Source organism: Rhea pennata, chromosome Z (assembly GCF_028389875.1).
Source record: "Rhea pennata isolate bPtePen1 chromosome Z, bPtePen1.pri, whole genome shotgun sequence".
In the NCBI taxonomy this organism is placed as follows: Eukaryota; Metazoa; Chordata; class Aves; order Rheiformes; family Rheidae; genus Rhea; species Rhea pennata.
This window is the reverse complement of record NC_084702.1, coordinates 8,882,966-8,903,970: the sequence shown is the minus strand read 5'-3', so window position 1 is coordinate 8,903,970 and position 21,005 is coordinate 8,882,966. Positions and strand designations below refer to the sequence as shown.

The following is a 21,005-nucleotide window of genomic DNA, read 5'->3' as shown; positions in this document are numbered from 1 at the left end:
ATTAAAATAAAAACCTGTAAGTAAGTACTAGAAGAAAGACTGATTTTTCAAAATAGGTCTGAAAACATTAAGAAAAAACAGAAAAGGGGGACAATACACTACTGCATTTTATTCTCTACAGATAGACAGCTCTGAACATGTATTTGCTTACTTTTGATTGCTAGTTCATCCTTGAGAATATTAGTGTACTCTTCAGGAGAAAGCTGAGGGGGAAGCCCACCAACAAATAAATTTACTCGAACAATGGATTTACTGTTTTCCACAATGTAAAACCTTGTTTGATTCATCTGACGTATTGAAGTCTACAAAAATAAAGAAAAATATATCGCATGACATGCTAGAAACACAATGATACTGTGAAAGAAAATCCCAAATCATTCTGAATCTCTCAAATCAAGTTCTCTAAGCCTAGAGAAAAATCACAAAATAGAAACAAACTTCAGTTCAAAAACTTGGCTTCTCTTGGTAACTAAATATTCTCTTGGTAACTAAATATTTATTTTTTTTTTATAAAAAAGGGACTCCCTACTTACTTTAAAAAAGGATGATATTTCAGACTTACCTTTCGTATGTCCTTAAGTCTATTAAGGATCAGTTCCTGATTGTCCAACACCATTCGCTGCACTAGAGAGCAAGAACATTAATCATGTTTGAAAGCAGCAGAGGTTATTATCAGGCTTAATCAGACAATTAGATATCTGCTGAACTAACGATAACAAGAACATTAATTATATTTGAAAGCAGTAGGAGTTTTATCAGGCTCAATTAAACAACAAAACTACAAAATTTCATGGAAAATTCACTTTGTACACATCTTTGTGCGCTTATAACAAAGAGTATGCAGACCAGAACTGCTCATTATTCAACAGAGAAAACAAAAAGATGCTTTGAACAGTGTGAGAGTTAATTTGTTCAGTGTTTAAACACCACTATTAGACAGACTGATAGCTAGGGCAGTTGACAGGTTGAAGCCACTCACAAAAAGCAAGCAGTGCTTGGGGAGCAAGCTGTAATTGTTTAGCTTTAGAAGACTACGAAACAGTAGTCTGCTTTTAATCAGATTTTAAACAGTTGTTAAATAAGACTTCAGTTTTCAGGGTAACTGCTGTATTTTAATGAAACATCAAAACATTTTTAGCAACTTCTGGCTAAAACAGACCTTTAAAATAAAGGATCAAAAACCAATCGAGGTAAGACATTCACAAGCTGACAGGAACCTTATAAAACAAGTTACTGGTAATTTTCACAGAGGAAGTGAAGTTACTGTCGGATATTTGAACTTTGGGTATGCAGTTGTACGCGGTCAGCTGCATGGTGTCTGTCCAACTACCTCCGTAGCTTTGCTTCCCTCTCCCTGCAGCCTTACGGATGGAGGCATGAAGTGCAGAGAGGTCCGAACCTGGAGAACACCAGCTCTGCTCCCGCAATATCACAAATCTCTTGAGCAATGCCAGGACTAGAGACTTCAGCACTTTGCTAATGCACAATTCATATACTCTTTGATTGCCAAAGGAAGGAAAAGCCTGCTGCTTGGGCTGTCTCATGACTTGAATTTGCTCTCTTCTGAGGCCAGTAGCAGGGGAGAAGCAGGAGAGAAGGAAAGGAGCCAAAAACACTTTACAAATAAACTTTACTAAATAAGTCCAGCAAAGTAACTGATGTCTGTCAAAGGCAGCTCCTCCAAACAGGTCTCTCTGCCAAAGTGTCAGCACACTCCAGAAATCACCAACAAACCTTCACGTGAGGATAAAGAAAGCAGCAAACTGTACGCCCACAGGACATACAAGACTGGAAAGAACCTACTTCATTGTTTCAACTAGATGAAGTTTTATTTATGAAGGAATTCATTGTGAAAAATTAAATACAACTGTGTCAAAATTAAAATAAACGCTAGAAGATCAGTTACAGGTGTGTATTTGGCAAATGTTCCTTCACTTACCTTGCTTACTGCCCATAAGCACTTCAACTAACTTGAAATTCTGAACAGACTCCATCTGCCAAAAGATGCAACACATAATTGTACTTTCTAAACAGGATATAAATTTGCCAGATGTTTACATTAAATCAGCAGTTACATTATACACTGCACACACACAACATAGAAAATTAAACATTTTAAAATCAATCCCAGTGTTCTTTCTTCAACGTTCATAACCCATGCCAGAGAGGGAATAATTTTTATTTTAGATTTCCAGCCTCCTATATTCTTAACTATCTAGGCACCCTTGCAGCATGACATAGACAGAGCTCTCACAAAGCACAGTTAATGCTACCCCCTGTGTAATTCCACATATTATCACATATGTATGGAAAATTCACATTTTCCATCACTGTTGATGATGAGAGAAATCATAGAGAAACTTCTGTATCTTAAAAAAAAGATATCCTATATGCTCATCTTCATACAGACAAAAGAGAAGATTCTTTAAAAAATACTAACATCAGAGACATTGCAAGTGGACCAAGGTATGAAGCCTCTCACAACCACGAACTAGCTTCTCAACTACAGAGATTTGACGACCTTTTCCATACAGAGTATCTGCCTATCCTGTTTGTCAGGTCTCCAGTTGCTTTTTTTAACACTTATCTTAGACAGGAACCTAGAATGAGGACAAAAGCAAAACCTTGCGTTTTACAGAAAATGGAAAATCTACCTTGGTCAGCTTCCGCTCACCCCAAACCATGACTGCCACAAGTCTTGGCAGTTTCCTCATGAATATTTTCATTATGCATTAAGTACAGCAGATCTGCTACCTAATAGCCTATGATGTACTGCTACACTGACGAATACTTTCAAAGAAAACAGGAAAAGTTTCAAGTGAAGTAGATGTTCAAAACTTACTTGAGTCCTTGTCATGTCCCTGTCTGACAGATCACTGTCAGAAGACCTAACTGAGAGCTTCCTTGAGTTAATCGATACCTACAGAATCTCAAAAGGACAAGATTTTCCAAATTTTGTTAAAATGTCTACAGCACTTGAGGAAAAGGACTGTAACCATGTCACAGATTACAGGGCAAAATGAGCTCCATGTGCTACATATCTGAGTACAGGAAGAGAGAGCTCTACAATATCTCACCTACTCCAAGTAGTAGCCATATGCATGTCCCAAACCCTATAAATAAGAGCAAAAGAAAGCAGCCACCCTCTATGAGAAAGGCTGTTCCCTGGAGCGGAGGATGTTTGCTGGGTTGCTGGTGTGCACACAAACTCCAACAGGTGCACGAAACACACACACCAGTTTCATGCCTCTGCAATCTTGGGTCTGATTCAGACCAATAGTGCCTTGGTTCCCTGATTGTCCTATCTTGGCAGGCTGTAACACAGCCAGCCAGACTGAAAATAGATCATTTTCCAATGGAAACATTTATGTCTATGAGATTACAAAATGTATCCAGTCTTTTTCCAAGGAGGCTGGAAGGAATGCAGACGGTAAAGAATGCAAATCTCATTCAGCCTTGGGTCTGAACACCTGCAAATGCAGACTGAAATAGCGAAAACAAGTATGACTGTTTGCAACAACTGCAAGAGGTTTCACACAAAATGAGGTAAGCAGTATATTCACATACAAGCATATTCTAAATACTTCAAGACATAGACAACCAGAAAAAATGTAGTGCAGACCAGGCATCATTGTCTTAATACAAGGAAGGCTACCTGACCCAAAAAGGCTGAAGATGATGTTCAGTACTGAGCAAGAAGATCTATAATCAAGATTAGAGAAAGTTTTTAGCAGTCTACAAGTTTTATGAGAGAAAATGGATCGATATTAATTTTTCCCACCAGAAAAACATACACATCCCTAGTTCAGGGTCACTTAAGTAATGTACAGACATACTTAGGAGATTTATTTTGTTTACCTGCCTTCCAAGCAATGGAAGCACTTCTTTGATCACAGTCCGCGTAGTGCTATCCTTATTTACTCGTAGGGAAATATAAGCCATTCCCACCCTAGACAGAAAAGAAATACCTCTTACGGCAGATTCAGTGCTAGCCACACTAGGCAGGTGAAGATTCTCATCTCCAGGAACTCACCATTAAAACTGTAGCACTACAAAAGAGTTTCTTCCTACACACAGAATTACCTGCAGATCTTGGCTGAAGTTTGACATTGTAGTTGTATGAGGAAAAAGAGCAAAACATTTATATTTTATCTCATTGCTCTCATTAAATCAGTAGGTCTTCAGTCAACCTTCCTTCCACTGATTAAATACACTTAAAATGTACATTGTCTCAGTGGTAAATAGAATATATTTTTTCTCTAATTCTTCCTCCTCTTTTTAAATCAGAAGTTGCACTAAATTATTCTTACTTAAAACTTCTTCCAAGTAACATCAAGCTTTCAAGTGACAGCTATACATAATCATTTTTACACAGATACAGCTAATGCAAAGTGGCATCTAATTGGACAAAAAATGTAACAGAACTACACAAATGACAAAATACTGTTTATGCATGCAAAGAAGCCACAAGCACAGGTGTTTCATCCTTGTAACATCAATTAAATTAATAATATTTGTTATCTATTTAGAAAAGTATGCCAGAAAAATTGTAAGCACAGAGGAACAAACTGCAGTCTGTTCTACCTGTGAGACTTCAGTGACTGAAGTCTTTTTCTGAGCTAAACTACATAAGACAAATTTAGCTAAGAAGTACAACTTTGTGAAAAGGCAGGAAAGCACTTACTTCAGCCAAGCAGGATAAATTCTGATCACTTCTTCATCCTTCGGTTTGGCTCTGATGATCCATGCGTCAGGAACAGATTCTCGGAATACTGAGCCCATGTTGCTGTCTTCCAAAGCATCATTCCTGTTAATAATGTCATCAGATAACAGGGTCTGCTGCGTAAAGGTCTGGAGCTCATACTCCTGCTGATCATCATTTATGTAGTATGCCCTCAAAGCAGCTTCCTACAACACAGCAACATAAATTAACATTTTCTTGAAAAGATACCACTTAATATCTGCATAGCCATAGATACTTACAAATACCTTACTTAAAATACTTTTTGAAGATTGATGCATAAGTGCAGAATAGTGAATAAATTCCAATGAAAAAAAAAAAGAACAACATTCCAGTGGAAGATGCAAAAGAAAAGATTTGTGTTACCAATGGCATAAACAGATTTGAATACAGTGCACAATACTTTTGTCCAGTGACAGTTACTTTAACTGTATAGATTAAAAAAAATAGTACTAATAAAGCTAACATACGCTGTATGCAGAAGTTATTCCAGAAAGCAAATGGCAGACTGAACTTTACTGAGCCCAATTCTGCACATTCAGTCTTCCTGCACGCAGGGAAACATGAAACTCGGCGAGTTTCTCAGCCATATGGCTGCCTAAACCCACAACCTGTGAAGAGGAAAGGTGAGGGGCTGAGAAATTTGCATCCAGCACCAGCACAAGCCTGCACCACTTCTGATAGTATAGACTCTGCAGTGATCAAAGCCCAGTAAGTCATTTATAAGAACGAGTATTACTCTGCTTTGATATTGTAAGCAGCAGTCTAATAAAATGCGCTTGAAAACACAGAAGCACCTAAATAAAAGGTTTGTCAACACTGTAAGCAATTTTTCTTGAAGACCTCTGACACACAGAAGCACTAAAAATTATTTTCAAAACTTCTGTCAATTCTGAGCACGCTATGAAACTAAAATCTTAGAGAGCTGTAAGCTTAAAATGTCAAAATTCTGAAATAATATATTCTCCAGACTCCCTTGCCAAGTCTTAACTGATGTAGAGTCCTCCCCATGCTCATTCCTCCTGGGCTCCCCACCACATCCCCTTCGAGCTCTGCGTCACTGGGGATCCTTACCCAGAAGCAATGCCCAGCCCTGTAAACCAAGATCTGCACTGGACATTTGATTTAATCTTGGGACAAGTTTCCATACAACATCGGGCACTGGAAAAGCTAGGAATTGGCCCATGTGTGACCCATATGCCATTACTTTTTTCCCAGGCAGGGAGTGCAGGTAACTACACCATATGCTTCAGTTTTCAAATCTGCTTTGTTTAGGTGCAATAGCTGTGGCTGTCCAGGCTAAATTACAAACAAATAAATATGAGAGGAGCAGGATCTCTAGAGCAGATTGTCCAACATTCCTCACATAGGTAAAATCAGACTTCAGAGTCAGAGAGGGAAGGAGAACTTAGACGACTGCTTAATATGTGGTTTTCTGCTGCATATGCTGTGGGCCACATTACAGTATAGATATCTACACCACTCATTTTTCAGATGCTCTTTTACAATTTAAATTTTAAATAGAGCTACATGAGCCAAATTATGTTCTAACAGTCTATCCCATTCACAGATTTGGTTATAGTTGTGTTACAGTTGTCACATTATCACCTCTCAGCTATTGCAATATGCAATTATTTGCCCCATTTATCACACTGGAATATTAGCCCTTCACCAGTATCTTACCACAACTTCTTCATTTTTTGCAATCCTTGGAACCGAAATCAGCCGAAATTGATTGCGTTTCACTGCATCATTCCCATCAAATATCTTTAATGTTTGTTTACCTGAATGAAAACAATTATTGTATTTCAGTACCACATCCCTCAAAGCATAGAAGCTACCTGAACAGGAAGTGCATAATGGAAATATTAAAAACCTATTGTTAACCCACGCAACTGTTTTTCTATAACAAAATTTGAGGCCGATTCTTTTTTTTTCTTTTTTTTGGTCACTGTTCATTAAAAACAGAGGTATGTTCAATGAGGAAACAATAAAAAACATTTCATGTAATCAATATTTTATCCTAAGTTTTGATCCAAGATGATAACCTTTAGGTTACTGTTTCTTCATCATTCAAGATTTCATTTATTATTGACCAATTCAGCAACATGAAAACTAGAACAGCTCCCAAAGCATTGCTTGTTCTGGCTGTCTCTTAGTGAAGAAAGTCCGGAAGTAGCTGGTTAACTGTACGGACAAGAGGAAATATAGGAACAACAGAAAAATATAAAGTAGAAGAACAGGAACAAAGGAGGTATAGCAACTCAAGAACTACAAACTTTTGCTATGAAACTTTTTTTTCTTTTTGCTAAAGCCTTATCAAACCATGATCAAACCATGGAGTGCAGTTTGTTGCACAGATGCCCCTGAAAAGGCAAGGAGTTAAGGTTTGAAAATGTTCATCTTTCCACAAAGATGAGTTAAGATTCACATCTCATATACTCCATTTTATGACAGTATTTTCATTTTATTTAAACTAGTATTCTAAATGTAATAGCAAAGTTTAACCAAATTCTAACCAAATAGGTAGTTTAAAGAGGTTTTAAACATAAATGAAAGTATCAGTCCAATAATTGTGTCCTTACCTCCAACAGAAAAGAATTAAATTAATCAAAATCAAATAAGAGAACCTAAGAATAAGAGGACCTAACAGGAGAAACCTTTTGCACTCTTCTGATCACAGCTCTGTAAAGAGATCTGATGAACAGTTCACTTTTGAAAGTTTTCATGTACTCCCCAGAAAGCACACACCTTGTAACAGATTGGACTTGCCTATTTTCATGAAGAGAATTTGTCCTTTCTATCGAAAAGCTAGTGTATCAAATTATTAACAAAAGTCATTCTTTGTTACACAGTACGATCTCACAATATATCTATATCCTTGTATTCATGATAAAATACTAAAATCACTAATAGCTAATCAGTTACAGAACGTAAAATATTATAAATCTTAATTGAAAGCCACGTGTAGCAGCTGTACTGTCACATGAAGTGTTAACCATCTAGTCCACTAATGCACCTTCCAAAGGATGTGTGGAGTCCGGCATGTCCATGCTGGAGTCCACTCCTGTCTTCCGCTTCCAGCTTGGACATAACTTCACAGTACACCAGAAAGTACTGAAAACCCTTTGCTCCCAGGTAATACTCGCATATAGGTTCAAGGAATTGCATTAGCTAAATGTCATTTGTTTTAGAAGGATTAGGGAGGACAGCTGGCACTGGAGGAGCAAGATAAAAACTTGAAGAGATGGGTGCAGACAAAGACAAGACTCCTGGGCAGCAGCACGTAAGTTATGGGGTATCTCTGCAGTGCAGTGACAGACTGCTAGGAAAGACTGTAGTGATAACTGCTTTTCAGTGGAACTTCAATGACTCTCTCCTGGCCTAGAGCCACAAGAAACTCAGATACATCAAGCCTATTATACCATATGACTGTATATTCTGTCACCTGAATGAAAGGCTATTAATGCGTAGAACTAAAGATTCATTTTATGTTTGAAAATGGTGCTTTTTAAACAAGATTCTCACCCTCAGAGAAAAACCCTGCTGTCTTCACACTTGCAATATCCACATTTTAGACCTTTCTTTCAACCAAGGTTGCTTCTTTTATTAAGGCCATTCTTCATTAATGAGGCTACTGGACACAACAAAGTATTCACATGAGAATACTCTCAACATACAATGCAAAGATGTAATTCCACAGCAATAACAACCAATGCAAGTGCCCATCCTATTCCGAACCCAACTCAGTCTCTCACAGGGTAACAGTGGCAATGTTGCTCACTGGGCTTTGGCCATGGCACTCCTACTTACGCAAGAGGAGAAATGAGCTGGCCAGGTCCAGGAGCAATCGCTCCAGAAACAGAACACCCCCTTTGGAGACAGCAGCGTGGGAAAACAGTGGACATTCGACACAAGAAACTCTTCACTGTAGAAGAACACTTCACCCTACTACTTGATCTTCTGGATACACTGTAGTTGCAGATATCATACACCCTCCTCCAGTCCAACGATAGACAACAAAACACAAGTTGGGTTGGGGGGCCTCCAATGGATGCATGCAGCTTGGGATGTGCGTTTGGGACATGGCTATGGGCGACCCCTGTACACCCTTCCTGGAAAACCTGCAGGCATGACCACCTCTTTGAAATGCCTGTACACCAATGCATGCAGCATGGGGAACAAACAGGAGGAGTTGGAGATCTGTGTGCAATCACAGGGCCATGATCTCATTGCAATCACAGAGACATCGTGAGATAGCTCGCATGACTGGAATGCCGCCATGGATGGTATGTGCTTTTTAGGAGAGACAGGCCCAGAAGGTGAGGTGGTGGAGTTGCTCTTTATGTGAGAGAGCAGCTGGAATGCATCAAAGCTCTCCCTAGGGGTGGAGGAGGACGAGGCAGTTGAGAGCTTATGGGTAAAGATCAAAGGGCAGGCTACCATGGGGGACACTGTTGTGGATGTCTACTACAAGCTACCTTACCAGGAAGACAAAGTTGATGAGGCCTTCTATAGACAGCTGGAGGTAGCCTCACAATCACAGGCCCTGGTTCTCATGGGGGACTTCAGCCATCTTGACATCTGCTAGAGGGACTACACAGCAAGGCACAAATAGTCCAGGAGGCTCCTGCAATGCATTGATGACAACTTCTTGTCACAAATGGTGAAGGAGCCTATGAGGAAGGGTGTCCTGCTGGACCTGGTTGTTATCAACAAAGAGGGACTGGTTAGAGATGTGAAGGTTGGGGGCAGCCTTGGCTGCTGTGACCGTGAGATTGTGGAGTTCAGCATCCTGCAGGAAAGAAGTAAAGCAGTAAGCAGGATTGCAACCCTGGACTTTAGGAGAGCGGACTTTGGGCTCTTCAGAGACCTGATTGGTGGAGTCTCATGGGTTAAGGCCCTAGAAGGTTTTGGCGTCTAGGAGAGCTGGCTAATATTCAAACATTTCTTCCTCCAAGCTCAAATGCGGTGCATCCCTATGAGTAAGAAGTCCAGCAAAGGGGACAGGAGACCTACATGGGTGAGCAAAGAGCTCTTGCCCAATCACAGACAGAAGAAGAAAACACACAGAATGTGGAAGAGGGGACAGGCTACTTGGGAGAATTACAGGAATGCAGTCAGAGTATGTAGAGGTGCAGCAAGGAAGGCTAAGGCCCATTTGGAATTGAGTCTGGCAAGGGATGTCAAGGACAACAGAAAGGGCTTCTTCAAATACACCAGCAGCAAGAGGAGGACTCGGGAAAATGCAGGCCTGCTACTGGATGGGGCAAGGACCCTGGTGAAGAAGGCTACAGAGAAGGCAGAATTACTGAATGCCGCCCTTGCTTCAGTCTTCACTGCTAAGGGCAGCCCACAGGAATCCTGGAGCCTGGACGTGAGGGGGAAAGTCCAGAGAAGGGAAGACTTTCCTTTGGTTGAGGAGGATAGGATTAGAGACCTTCTGGGCAGGCTAGACATCCACAAATCCATGCGCCCTGAAGGGATGCACCCACAGGTACTGAGGGAGCTGGCAGATGTTGTTGCCAGGCCACACTCCATCATCTTTGAAAGGTCCTGGAGAACTGGAGAGGTGCTGAGGACTGGAAGAAAGCCAGCGTCACTCCAGTCTTCAAGAAGGGCAAGAAGGAGGACCCAGGCAACTATAGGCAACTATAGGCCTCACCTCCGTCCCTGGAAAGGGGATTGAACAACTCATTCTGGATGTTATCTCCAGACATACGGAGGAAAAGGTGGTGATCAGGAGTAGCCAGCATGGATTCACTAAGGGGAAATCCTGCTTAACCAACCTGAGAGCCTTCTGTGATGGAACGACTGGCAGGGGAGATGAGGGGAGAGCAGTCAACGTTGTGTACCTTGCCTTCAGCACGGCTTTGGACACTGTCTGCCATAACATCCTCCTAGATAAGCTCAGGGAGTGTGAGTTAGACGAGTGGACAGTGAGGTGGCTTGAGAACTGGCTGAATGGCAGAGCTCAGAGGGTTTTTTTTCAGGGGTGCAGAGTCTAGTTGGAGGCCGGTAGCTAGTGGAGTTCCCCAGGGCTCAGTACTGGGTCCCATCCTGTTCAACTTCTTCATCAGTGACCTGGATGAGGGGACGGAGTGCCTCCTCAGCAAGTTTGCTGATGCTACCAAGCTGGGAGGAGTGGCTGACACACCTGAGGGCTGTGCTGCCATTCAGAGAGCCCTGGACAGGCTGGAGAGCTGTGTGGAGAGGAACCTCCTGAGGTTCAACAAGGGCAAGTGCAGAGTCCTGCACCTAGGGAAAAATAACCCTAGGCACCAGTACAAGCTGGGGGCTGACCTGCTGGAGAGCAGCTCTGCAGAGAAGGGCCTGGGAGTGCTGGTGGATGACAGACTGACCATGAGCCAGCAATGTGCCCTCGTGGCCAGGAAGGCCAATGGTCTCCTGCGGTGCATTAGGAAGAGTGTTGCCAGCAGGTGGAGGGAGGTGATGCTGCCCCTCTCCTCAGCCCTGGGGAGGCCTCATCTCGAGTCCTGCACCAGTTCTGGGCTCCCCAGGACAAGAGAGACATGGAGCTACTGGAGGGAGTCCAGCGTAGGGCTACAAAGATGATCAGAGGGCTGGAGCACCTGTCCTATGAGGAAAGGCTGCGAGAACTGGTCCTTTTCAGACTGGGGAAGAGAAGACTGAGGCTGGATCTTACCAGTGTGTACAAGTACCTGAAGGGAGGGTGTCAAGGAGATGGGGACAAACTCTTTTCAGTTGTCCCATGTGACAGGACAAGAGGCAATGGGCAGAAACTGAAGCACAGGAAGTTCCGCCTGACCGTGAGGGGGAATTTCTTCCCTGTGAGAGTGACAGAGCACTGGAACAGGTTGCCCAGAGAGGTGGTGGAGTCTCCTTCTGTGGAGATCTTCAAGGCCCACCTGGCTGCAACGCTGTCTAACATGCTCTAGGTGACCCTGCTGAGCAGGGGGGTTGGACTAGATGATCTCCAGCGGTCTCTTCCAACCTTACTGATTCTATGATTCTATAGTATCCTATTTTATTAGTCTAAGGTCTGTCAGCACTGCAGGTCAGGAAAGTCCATCACATGTGGCAATGGCTGGTCCCACCTCCACGGAGCTGTGCTTCCATACAGTAGCACAGCCTGCTCTAGGCAGCTCCAGCAAAAACCTCAGCTTTCCTCTAGTTTCAGGAACGCTATATCAAAGGACCACATTATACAGAGGTCAGCTAGCAGCTTATACTCCTGATTGCTATCTAGGTAGTTCTAAAATGATTTTACTCGGCTTGGGCAACTACCAAAGATACACCATAAGAAATACATTCAAGCGACAATACAAAGTAGATAGCATATAATTCAAATTGATCTCAGAGAGCCACATGTTACATGTTCTTTAAATCAAAGGATTTCTGTGGGATGGGCATTGCTTGTATTACAGATTGATAATTGATGTAGAAAACACTGTTTGTTTTTGGAAGAAAATGACACTAATTGCTCCCCTGCCTGTAGCTACTGAACACCAGTTTAGCCTTCCTAAATACATGAATGATGAATCCTTACAATTATTTCTTCATATGATATGTATGTTCTTTTTTTTTCACTAGGAAGAACCAGGATTAAATTCAACACAGAGAAGACACTGCAAGGGAAACTAAACTGTGAATATTCTGCTGCTGCAACTGATGTTTATGCCACGTTACAAAACTGTTTCACTTTGTGTTCAGTTTTAAGCAGCATATGATTTCACTTCCTTGTTAAGGAAACTTGATGATTTCTGCTCAAATGACAAAACTCTCCAAAACAGGCAAGCTGAAGCCTGTTTTGCTCACCTGCAATTAAAATCATCTACACAATCTCTCTGTACATCTAAATTCATTCTAACTTGAAAGAAATGGTTGTTTATGCTCAACTTAAAAGTCATGATGACATGAAAACAAGGGAAGAAAATGCAGAAAATCCTTTAGACATTAGTGGCAGGAATAATCTGAAATGTATCAAAGACGTGAAAGCATGCATTTATGGAACTACGATAAACTATGCATGAGAGTAAAACAGTGCTTTTTAATCTTGAGACCTTGCAACCAACAAAACAAGGCAGATGGGGGCTCATCGCAAGCATGTTCAGACAAATATGGAAGCGCCTACAGGACAGCATTCAGGACAAATTCTCACATCTTTTCTGGGAAATTGGCATGACAGGGCCACTCTCTGACGTGCTTGTGCATTAATGCACACAGCAAGGGACACAAGTAGGATGGACTGGAGGTTTGTGTTCAGTTGCAGGGCTACAGTCTCTTTGGGATCATGGAGATTTGCTGGGATAGCCCACAAAGCTGGAGTGCTACCATGAATGGATACAGGTCTTTAGGAAAGGTAGGTTGCAACCTCCAGAATAGTCAATCCTTCCAAACAGAAAATTAAGCAAAGACCTCCTGGCTAAACTCGAACATAGAAAGGAAGAGTATGCAGGGAGAGGTGACCAAGGAGGAATAGAGACACTGTCTGAGTGAGCAAGCATAGGGTTTGGTAAAAGCAAAAACCACCTGGAGTTGATGAGGGCAAAGAGCAAGAATGGAGAAGGTTCTGTAAGTATATCAGCAGAAAAAGACAGATTAGGGAACATGTGGCACACCAATGAATAGGGCAAGGGCCTGGTGACAACAGACACAGAAAAGGTGCTCTATGCCCTTCTCCTCCTCAGTTTTTAATGCTGATCAGAGGAGGTTCCTGAGGATTGGAAGAAAGCATATGTCACTCCTATCTTCAAGAAGGAAGTTCCAGAGAACTTCTGACCAGTCAGCTTCAGCTTGATTGCAGGGAAGGTGACAGGAGAAAATCCTCCCAGAATCCACTTCCATAGACAGGAAGGCAACCAGCAGTAACTGGCATGCACTTATGAAGGTGAAATTATACTTGAAAAACCCGCCTTCTGCATGAGATGATTGGTTTGGTGCATGAAAGGAGAGCAGTGGATGTTGTTTCTCTTGACTTTAGTAAGGCTTTTGATACTGCCTCCCATAACAGTCTTATACCCACAGACAAACTGATGGAAGTACAGACTACATAAGCGTACAGCATTGCAGATTGAAAACTGGCTGAACTGCCAGGCTCAGAAAGTTGCGATCATCTGCATAAAGTCCAGCTGGAGACCAGCCACTAGAAACAATGCCAGGGGTCAATACTGGGGTCAATACAGCTTAATGGGAAACAGTGTATCCTCATCAGGTTCACAGATGGTACAAAACTGGGAGAGTGATCGATAAACCCAGCAATTATGTTGTCATTCAGAAAGACCCTGACAAGCTGAAGAAATGTCAGAGAATACTCATCAGATTTAACAAAAGCACAGTCCTGCACCTGAGGAGGAATAACCAGGACAGGCTGGGGGCCAACTGTATGAAAAACAGGAATGCAGAGATCTTGGAGGTCCTGGAGGACAAATTAACCATGAGCTAGCAGCGTGTCCTTCAAACAAAGGTGGCCTGTGTTGGATCAGGAAGAATACTGCTAGCAGATCAAGAGAGGTGATCCTTCCCCTCTGCTCAGCCCTGGTGAGGGCACATTTGGAGTGCTGTGTTCCCTAGTACAGAGACATACAGAGTGAGTGTACACAAGGCTTGTTATCCATGTGTATAAATACCTAATTAGGGGGAGGGAGCGAATAGTAAGGGAGAATGGACAAGATGAAATGGGTACAAAGTGAAATATATTAAAAAAAAATGCATTTAAGCATTAGAATAAAAAAAAAATTACTGAGAGGGCAGTCAAATGCTAGAACAGGTCACTCAGATTGTGGAGTCTTCATCCTTTGTGATATCTCAAAACCTGACTGGACATGGTATGGAGTAGCCTACTCTAGGTAACCCTGCATTGGGCAGGGGGCTGGACTGAAGATTTTCAGATCATCTAGTGCCTTGCAGCCTCAACTATTCTGTGATGTCAAGCCAGTGCAAGTGAAGCCCAGTGCAAATGAAGAAAGAAAAGCAAACAGAGTAGATAAGAAATGAAAGCATGAAGCTTTTAAATAACAAGCAAAATACTAGAATTCTAAATGAAAGACATGTTAAAGGAACATGCTGCCTTCCCAAACAAGACCTACAACATCTCAGATCTCTGTGCTCCTAGTTTCACAGGTTTTCCTCTGTTTCCTGACACGTAGATAGAATGAACTTTGGAAGCAGATTCTGATTTCTTCTTTCTAAAAGAATATTCCTTAAGTACCTGTTTTATAGCAGTTAGTTGAAACCTCTAGAACATATATTTTAAAAAAAGTCACCACATCTTTTCAGCTGCAGCATACACTCTGACAGCAATGGAGAACAAATCATTCTACTGAAGAAGCTAGCTTTGGATATATATATATATGATATAATACATTGGGAGTCCTTACTTTTCTATATATATATGAAAGTAATAAAAAGAGATGGCTCTGGCTTTTTAATTTTTCAATTATCAACTTAACGTTGGTTTCTGTCACCAATTTTTTTTTTACTACAATGAGGCACGTTTAAATATCATCTATTTTTACCTCTAAATTATTGTTCAAACTCTACTGCTATTGTATTTAGCCACTGGTAAAGATTCACAACTTTTTATGAGTCAAAAAGTGATCCACTCTTTCAAACTCTGGTGGATTAATATCAGAAAAAAAGTGAAATTTAGAAACAGATTTATGAAACAGTAGTCTCCACTGTGACTGCAGAATGGCCAAACTTTAACCATAAGACACTTGCGTGTCTATTGTGTTGTGACTGTGTCCTGGGTAACCTTCTTTTGAGTTAAATATGATTAGAGAAAACACAGCAAGTATACAAGTTCCTGACAGCACAACTCAACTTCTCAGCACATAACTTTACATAATATTATCAAGATCTCCACTGTTTTCTCCAGCAATCCAGAGAGTAGACAACCATCTGAGAACAAAAAACATTCATCTAAGTTTTAGTACTTGTTTTCATTTGAACTGCCTTCGTAGTCTGCTGCTGTTAGATCCTCGCTGGCCTGGCAGAATCCTTAGTAATTCTAGTTCTCAACTTAAGATCAGGCACAGGTAAATGTTGTATAGAGCTGGCTCAGCAAACCAGTTTCCAAAGAAAAGTTAGACCTACAAATGGATAGTAATGTTCCACATTCAGCATGCAGTAGATGCGGTCCTGTTTTCCATAAAGTAATACGGTTAATCACTATATAGAAAAATATTCAATTCATGCAGGAAAAAACCATGGTGAATATGGTTTTGTCACTGTCCTCCTTACTAGTGTCATTGACCAATCTTTTTAATACAGCCTGATCAAAGATAGCTTTCTTCCATATCAGGTTCTGGGGACATGCTAACAAAGGAACAAACAACTACTTATCTGACCACAAGCTGTTATCTGGAAAAACAAGAGTTCTTGCTTGTTTTATAATACTGATACTTCACTGAAGAACAGCTCTTTTCTTTTCCTGTCACTTCAGACTACAATATGAAGATTTTTCTCCTGAAAAGTGTGTAAGTTTTCTTCTTTTCAAGGAGCTCCAAATTAAAGAAAAACGCTCTTTATGCTTATGTTTTTAAAGGAGACTACAACCACAAAAGGTCTTTTCCAGGTATAATTTACCAAATTTGGTGTCTTAGCCTCCCTAAATTCCACAGTTTCTTTTGGAAAAAGGTAAACAGCATTTAGTGATTTGAAAACACTTGGCCTTTGACTTCAAAAACCCCAAAGACAGGGTACGATTTCTGAAAAAAATTTCTCACACGGCTTGTGAGAAAATGATGTAGATCTGCGAGTTTTCTGCATTTTAGCAAAAGAGAGACTTGCACCAAACCTTTTGGTAGAATTTAATCCTAAGAAACGAACAAGCAAACAAAATCTACACTGTTTATTAAAATTCATCTTTCCAAACACAACTTGTGCTACATGTTTCATGCTCTCCCTCTCCACTCACACCTACCTGAAATTACAAAACTCTGAATTGGAAAAGTCCCACTTTATTTCTTTATTACCATTCACAGCCTACAAGGTACCAATAAAGGATGCGAAAATTGTGTATTTTTCCCTTTACTGGTATTTTAAAGAGTCTTTCTAAAATCCTAGCTTCTTTCTTTCCCCAGCTGCTCCTTTTCCAAGTAAGCCATTTGCAAGTTTGTTACTCCTCTGAGCTGTTTTTCATAATCAGCTCAAATCTCCCTAGTTCCGAGATATTTTTGCAGCATAAAGTTGCATTGCTAGCCATCCTCCCACATGGGTGGCCACTTGTTCACCCTTCTCCTGCAGGGCTATTTTTAGAACTTTTCCAAACATCTGTTATATATGCCAACACTTGATCTGCTTTTATCTGCTTCCTCCTCTAGCTGCTGGGCTCCAAATCCATTTAAACTATGCTTCAAATGAACATGTCACATGCACGGCTATCTGTAAGCAATTCTAGCAGAGTAAAATGGCTCTTTTTATGGAAGCTCTACATTTTGCTAAGCATTTTTAGAAGGAAAGTCTCTACATGGTGTCTTTGCTTATTCCCCCAAAAGGGGTATTCATACTTGTGTAATTACAGCAAAGGTCTCCTCTACTCAGCAGGTTTGGGAGAAAACATAGGCTAAGTGCTGAGCCAATGAAGCAGGTATATGCAGTGTTAGAATGTTACATCCCATTTACTCTGGAAAATTACCAAATTACTCTAGCTGGGAAGCTCTGAAGGAGAAATAACTGTGAGCAAGGTCCAGCAAAGAGAAGCCAGGATGACTTCTCAATGCTGTTACCTGGTCTTGGAGGGATTCTGGAGAGGTCACTCTGAACCAAGCGAGAAGATGCAAGGAAGGCTTTTCCTCAAACCCATGGGGCTGGAAAACAGCTACCTGAGCAGAGCACTGGCTCACAGAAGATAGGCTCTACAACTACTGAGAAAGGTATGTTTGTCACCGGTACCTTAGCCTGCCATTTCCCAAGCTAAGATCCTTAAAAACCTCCTTGAGAGGAGGCTTTTTCAGGACAGCTACCTCTCATGAGAGGATGCAGCTGTCTCATTTGTCTTCTCCTGTGGAAGACTGGCACATGGTGAAGCAGATGGTTCACAGGCAGGTGCCAGGAGACACCCACGCAGCAGAGATGCTCCCAGGTCAAAGGCATGCCCTTTTCACGCTCTCCTGTCTGCCAACTGAACTGCATTTTTGTGCACCAACAACACACAGCCAGAAGGTCTGTTAAGCCCACAAGAGAAATGTGAAATCCTGAAATGTTTCTGTACACATTTCCAGCGCATGGCCAGGGAGAAACTATGTTCAAACATCAAGGCTAGTAAGATATTAAGCAGTAAGAGTGCAGTCACAGAAACAAACCCAAAAGCAGAAACCACATGTCAATTTCATACACTCTTAAAAGCTCATGGTTTATTTTTTGATCTGATAAATCTCATCACCATAACCTTGAGGGGGCAGGAATAAAACTTCATTAATAATATTAGCTAACGTATCTCCACAGCTTTCTGACAACGATGCTACAGAACTAACGGTAGATTTTTTCAATCTTTCTTCTTCTGTTCAAAAGTATTTGCCAGAAGACCTCTTTAGATCTTTGGGAAGTAACTAAAAAGTGGTGTTCAACTTCCCTGAAACAGAAATACTGAGTAACAAATGTTTTGACTACCAGTTGGTGTAAGGCATCAAGGATGAGGAGAGAAGAGAGTCAATGAATAAAAGATGGAAAGGCAGACTGAAGGGGAACCAAACCAAACAAGTAGCAACACTAGTGAGTAACTGTTGTTCTTGGGGAGAGAGGGGAATTGGGAGAACTGCTTGGAATGGAAAATCTGAGAGAAAAAGAAGTACAAAACACAGAACAATGAGAAGTGAGAATAACAGTGGACTATATCAAGTTTCAGAAAAGGCAGACAAAGAGGTTCAAGGAAGGAGCAGAAAGGAAGATATGCACAAGAGGGGGAAAGTGAAACGAAAAGTAGCATGTGATTTTTCAGAGCAATTTATTTTTCTTTTCCGTAGTAGTTACAGGCAATTCAATCAACAAAAGGAAACGTACAACCTTCCCCAGTACTTAAGTCTCTAGTTCATACCACACAACCCTGCACAATGTTATCTTTCAAAATATCTTCAAAATGTAGGATACTGAAACTGTCTTCAGGAAAATAGTTTTTAGTATGACCCATACATAGTAATGGAAATTGCAAAGGAGTATCTCCTGAAGAATAAATACCTCCACACATTAAGCTTTTGTGAGGAAAAGAAGTTGAGGATGTACAGAAGCAACATCCTTGAACTGCTACCAATGATGAACAAAAATAAAAGCTATTCAGGCCTGAGTGTACATACAAGTACTTAAATGACCTCAGCTTTTACTGATTCCCAGTAAGCAACCGGAGACAGAATCTAATGTCTTTTCATGCGCCTGGATTCCTTCACATTGATAGGAAAGAGCTCTTAAAGACTCATTTTGTGTCTCAAGAGATACTGAGATAGATCATCTGGGGTTCACTTGTTGCATGTATACAACAAACCATCTTCTTTTTGCCCAGTAAAATCTTCATATTACAACAAAATAATATGAGTAATTTTTAAAAATTCACCCTTGACTTTTTGAGCTTGACAGATACACCTCTGTGGTTGTATCTTAGCTGAGAAAAATCCTGTCTCCAGGAAAACAGGAATAGATGTGTTGGTTGAAACCTAGTTCAACATCCCACCTCAAAAACGATAGACACTTCCAAAGGAGTACCAGAAATCTGATGTGGCAGAGAGCTTTCAAACCCCTGCCTTATTCCCTCCACAAACCTACCTGAAGTCTGTCAGGACAGAATAGTTTTATCATTTATACGTTCCCAATTATTTTAGTATGAAAGTGGTCTTGGGGGCCTAATTCCTTCCCCAAGCAAGAAAACTAACCACACTGCAACAAAGGCATCCACACAGTGTTTATCTTACTACTCCCATAATGCTCAGTTCAACTGAAGTTAATTACTCCCTGCATACACAAACCCTTAGGAGCTGGCTCATGTTCCCAGGCACAAGGATCCATAATCCTTTTCTAAACTTGCTCATAATTTTTTTCAACAGATCTGTACATCTGTTAAATCAACCATCTCAGGAAAAAAAAAAAAAGGTTGGGTTGTTTTTAAGGTCATTTTAAACTTTCGGCTTGAATATCTTCTTAGGCCAAATTTCATGGCTGACTTACAAAACATATCCAAGCTCCCAAGCCTAAGGTTTGAATCTAACTTTCCATTGCATGCAACAATCATGTTAAAGAGTAAGAAAACAAAAGAGAATGCAAGCCACTATCTTAAACTTTCTTCTAGTATCAATCTACAGTCTTTTCACTCTCTATTTGTTTCTTTCTTAAAGTAATAGTATCTCCTTACAAGTCAAGGTTATTCAATTTTATTCTGAATTATTTTCACTGTTTTAAAAAGATACACATCTTTAACACATGGAAAGCTTGAATTAAGAAAAACTACAACTTTTTGGAATATAATTCAGTTCAGACACTCTTGAAGGGAAGTGTGGTAACATACTGAAAGATGTGGCAAATATACCAAGTCAACATACAAAAGTTAATGAATAGCTTGTGCTTTGCTCCTATTGCATAAGTGGTATTATCTAGAAATAGATATAAGAGGTCAAATATGCCATGATTATGCTTCTGTCATGTTTAATTTGTTAGGTTATGCCTCTAGCACAAAGGAGCATGGAGAGCCATCAGCCTTGTTGTCCAGGGGTGACATCCGTCACCACAGGTAAACTGGAGCAGATCTCCAGGTCACCTTAAAGACTGAGGTGGGATTTCTGCACAGGGGGCAATTCATTATAGGAAGCAGGAAAAGAGCCTTTGGGGTTGGTACAAAACTTACTATGGGATGTTTAAGAAGAGGACCACAGGTGGGGAAGGGGAGGGATCAAGGCGGTTTTGGGAGAAACAAGCATGGGGAAACAGGCATGAGGGGGTAAAAAGAGGCTGATTACACGTAAGCTGACTGGTCAGGATGCTTGTCTGGTCGTACCCTGTGCCTGATCACCACCATCTGTCATGTCTTCTCATTAAACTCAATTTCCAACTGTTTTCCTGGGTGATGGGCTCTCTATCTTTGTGAGCGCATGTGTTTATGGAGGTCTGAGTGCCCCACACTGGAGAGTGACCATAGGGGGAAACGGTCTGTGTGTCCTGGCGCTAGCAAATGGGTGTGTATGTCAGCGTGCAACCACTAGCAAACACCCAGCTGGACTTGTACAGCATGCAGGGCAAGTGGCCCAGGAGCCAAAGCTCTGTGTGTGCACGCGTGTGTGTGTGTGCATGCAGGGGTACC

General features: G+C 41.1%; 1 protein-coding gene across 1 annotated transcript in view; it reads right to left on the bottom strand.

Moving 5' to 3' along the window:
* The window catches only part of DGKQ (diacylglycerol kinase theta), a 129,600-nt gene that overhangs the window by 32,187 nt on the left and 76,408 nt on the right, over positions 1–21,005 (bottom strand). The window contains exons 9-14 of the mRNA XM_062599716.1: positions 6,425–6,525; positions 4,685–4,908; positions 3,859–3,949; positions 1,940–1,994; positions 563–624; positions 152–302 (exon numbers count right to left, since the gene is read on the bottom strand). Of these exons, the coding sequence (XP_062455700.1) occupies positions 152–302; positions 563–624; positions 1,940–1,994; positions 3,859–3,949; positions 4,685–4,908; positions 6,425–6,525 (684 nt within the window). The remainder of the gene's footprint in view (positions 1–151; positions 303–562; positions 625–1,939; positions 1,995–3,858; positions 3,950–4,684; positions 4,909–6,424; positions 6,526–21,005) is intronic.